Here is a 3,128-nt window from a genome sequence, read left to right as displayed (position 1 = left end):
GTCCCTGTGGACACATCCTACATCAATCTGACTGGGGCGATTAAGATAATCCCAGGAAAAAGTCTCCATCTCTCTTGAGCTCTTTTTTATGGACCTGCCTCCCTACCCCAACCCCTCAATAACTCATCCCCAGTGGCTAAAATTAGGTTGCATGTGCTTATAGCCTGGTGGCCGAGGTCTAAGGCTGAATCACCGGGGAGCCACAGTGAAACACCCCTGGTGGCCAGGATCTGCTAGGGGGCTTTTGTAAAAGGGTTCTTGGGAGAGATGTTTTTCAAGCAAAGGCACACACGGGAGAGGAGACCCAGGTGTCAATCCTAAATTGTCACACCTTGACCTGGCCTGGGCACTGCCAACCCAAAGTAAGAACAAGAACAAGCTGCTTTGGGGTCCTGGAGCTGGAGATGCAGGGGCTGGGATACCTGTGGCAGTGACTGCTATCAGCTGACCGCATGCTGTCTGCAGACCCAGGCCAAGAGGGCTATCTCCCTACACCCCAGCTGCCCAACCCATCACCCTCCTTCCAAGGGTTCTGGCCTCCTGGGCTCAATTTGGCCTTAAGTCCAAACTGCCTGGGCCGTGAACTGGGTGGGTCTCCATGACCCCAAGGTCACTGGCAATGGGGAAGCTCCCTCTTCAGTCAAGAAAACTGACCACCTAATTAGACCGACGTCTGCATCAAACTCATGGACCTTAAAACAGACTTCTGAAAGAAACTTCCAAACCACATGGCTAGTAATCAGGAATTCGTTTTATTCCTGGAAGCTCACAAACAAGAGAATGGTCCAGGGACAGGCTGTTTCCCTGTTGCTTAGTTACTCTGGAGACAATCTCCATGCAGTGGTTTCCATCGCCAGGATGCACACAGTTCCCAGGAAGTGCAGGCCGGGCCCAGGGACCTGAAGGGGAAACCGATCTGGAATGGCCTGGCAGTAGGGAGGTAGAAGCACCAACCAACGTGAGACCATGCCACGGGGTGTCCCCTCTCCACTGCCATTACACTACTTACTTTGCTGACAAAGGGTCAGAAGTTTTAAAACCACTCACAGCATTAGATATGGGAAAAAATGTGCTTGGTTTAGTCTTTATGCATTTGACACCTTAATGACACCACAGCATTCAGCAATACTTCAGAAGGGTAACTAACTCTCCAAAGCCCTTTACTTAACAGAATTGGAACAACTGATGGCAACCTAATACACAAACTCAAGTGTGCTAAACGCAAGACATACAGAGAGCCATGCTTCTCTTTGGCAGCTCTGGGCAGTGCTGCAGAATGCCTCCCCTGTGTCCTGGCTGAATGGCCAGGGCTGCCAGGACACTAGTGCCCAGCACTCAGGAGAGGCTCAGCTCCACTCTGTCACCTCTGCCCCCAGACCCACACAGTGCCTGAGAAGTCTGAGACAGGTGAGAGAACCGGTAGCCCTGAAAGATACTTCCGCCTGCCTGTAGCTCCTTCCCTCCACCCACCAGAGGGCTAGGGGGGCAGGGGGTGGGGGTAGGGATGGTCCATAAACGTTACTCCCTTAAGAAACAGGGACCTGGCTGGCCTGGTTATCAGGGACTGCCCTGCAAACATCCTCTGGAGGAGGGCAGCAGAGCTGGGAGATATCCAGGACCCTGCCCCTGTCCAGATATCTGGACCCCAGGGAGGAGGGACTAGAGCATGGGAAGGCAGAGCCCACCCCTTAGGCCCCAGGCTGCCGTTGGTCACCAAGGTCTCCAGACACTCTGGGCTATGCGGGTGGCGGTCAGGCTGCCCAGGGCTGCGGGCACCAAGTCCGGCCCCTCAGCAGGCGCCCGGCTCACTTCAGCCTCGGGGACCTCCTCCAGATCGGAGGACTGGTCGTCCCCAGAGCCCCGGGGGCTGGGCAGTGGGGACCCCAGGGCGCCTCCTACTGGCCAGTTGCTCCGCCCATGGGCTCCCGGTGGCCCGGACAGGGCGTCCCCCAGCAGATCCCGGAAGCTGCTGCCCTCGCGCAGCGGCATGGACTCTAGCAGGTGGTTCAGGAGCTCGGCGGCGACGGTGGCGTCGATTGCCTGGCACGTAGACACGAACGTGTGCACCTCGTGCATGCACTGGATGTAGCCGGCGGCGAAGCGCTCGCTTGCTTCCGCCTGCAGCTGCTCGCGTTCTGTGTTCAGGGGTGGGAGGGGAGAGGGCCGCGCCCGGTTCGGTGAGCGGCAACTGATTGCTGTGGCCCGGCCCGCCCGGCCCGCGGGGACAAGGCTCACCCAGGAGACGCGGGGGGCGCGCCCTGCTCCAGGAGGGGAAGTCCTCAGTCCCGGGCAGGGGCAGGCCAGGCGAACGCGCCCCGCGCCCCCGCCCGCGCGCCCCGCCGCCACTCACCGCGCGCCCGGCCCCGCAGCGCGCCCTGCACGCGCCGTACTGTGAGCTCCAGCACCTCGGCGTTCTCCAGCTTGGCCTGCACCTGCGCCGGCGGGAGCGCCCGGTGGGGAGGGTCGGTGAGGAGAGGCCGGACGGCGACCCCCGCCCGCTCGCCCGCCCGTTAGCCCGCTCGCCCGCAGCCCCTGGGCGCCCGCCCGTCGGCCTCACCTCGGCGCCCGCCAGCAGCAGCCGCAGCTCCTGCAAGCTCTCGTTGATCCGCGCGCGCCTCTTCTTCTCCACTAGGGGCTTCCGGGCCTGCGGGAAGCGAGCAACTGAGCCCCGGCGCTGCGCGGCCCCCCGCCCGCCCATCCACGGCTACAGCCAGCACCTTGCGGTCCCCCCGCGCCTCGCAGCCGTCCTCATCCTCCCGGGCCGCACGGTCCCGGCCGGGAGCCAGGAGCGGAGCCATGACCCCCACCGCCCGGAGCGCAGTGCGCCCGCGCCCCTAGCAGCGTAGCTGCCTGCAGCCGCAGCCGCCGCCGCCCTCCCCCCCTGGCGTCTTACGCCGCGTCCTCACGCCTGCAGCGGCGCCCGCCCCTTTTATAGCGCCTTATTTGCATCTCAAGGCGCCGATTGCTCGTGAGAGCCAATGGCAGAGGCGTGCTTTGTCTGGCCCCGCCGCCGGGGTCGGCCGGCAGCTGGCGGGGCGTGGCCCCGGGGACTGGGGGATCCAGCCGGGCCTCCGCGCCACCCCGGCATTGTGGGGCACCGGAGAGGGCGATGACCCGGAGAGCTGTGG

The 3,128-nt window shown here is 62.9% G+C and overlaps 1 protein-coding gene across 2 annotated transcripts; it reads right to left on the bottom strand.

The window, feature by feature from the left end:
- Nucleotides 1–733: 733 nt before the first annotated feature.
- Nucleotides 734–2,914, bottom strand: HES6 (hes family bHLH transcription factor 6). Of its 2 annotated transcripts, none has more exons than XM_082631127.1 (4): nt 2,718–2,912; nt 2,558–2,644; nt 2,351–2,432; nt 734–2,135 (listed from the first exon to the last, which is right to left on the bottom strand). In XM_082631127.1, exons 1-4 carry the CDS (start codon nt 2,796–2,798, stop codon nt 1,711–1,713), a joined length of 675 nt encoding a protein of 224 aa, XP_082487253.1. In that variant the 5' UTR covers nt 2,799–2,912; the 3' UTR covers nt 734–1,710. The 2 variants fall into 2 exon arrangements, with proteins under 2 accessions (XP_082487253.1, XP_082487254.1); XM_082631128.1 differs by having other exon boundaries at nt 1,888–2,135; nt 2,391–2,432; nt 2,718–2,914.
- Between the last annotated feature and the right edge of the window lie 214 nt (nt 2,915–3,128).

This window comes from Mesoplodon mirus, assembly GCF_964341445.2.
Source record: "Mesoplodon mirus genome assembly, chromosome: 8".
NCBI lineage: Eukaryota > Metazoa > Chordata > Mammalia > Artiodactyla > Ziphiidae > Mesoplodon > Mesoplodon mirus.
The sequence above is the reverse complement of the archived record's forward strand: the minus strand, read 5'-3'. Positions and strand labels throughout refer to the sequence as shown.

Coding starts and splice junctions, on each gene's coding strand:
- HES6 (XM_082631127.1), bottom strand. CDS start 2,798: ATGGCTCCGCTCCTGGCTCCCGGCCGGGACCGTGCGGCCCGGGAGGAT. Junction 2,433..2,557: donor TGCTGCTGGCGGGCGCCGAG/GTGAGGCCGACG, acceptor CCGCCGGCGCAG/GTGCAGGCCAAGCTGGAGAA. Junction 2,136..2,350: donor GCTGCGGGGCCGGGCGCGCG/GTGAGTGGCGGC, acceptor CCCTGAACACAG/AACGCGAGCAGCTGCAGGCG.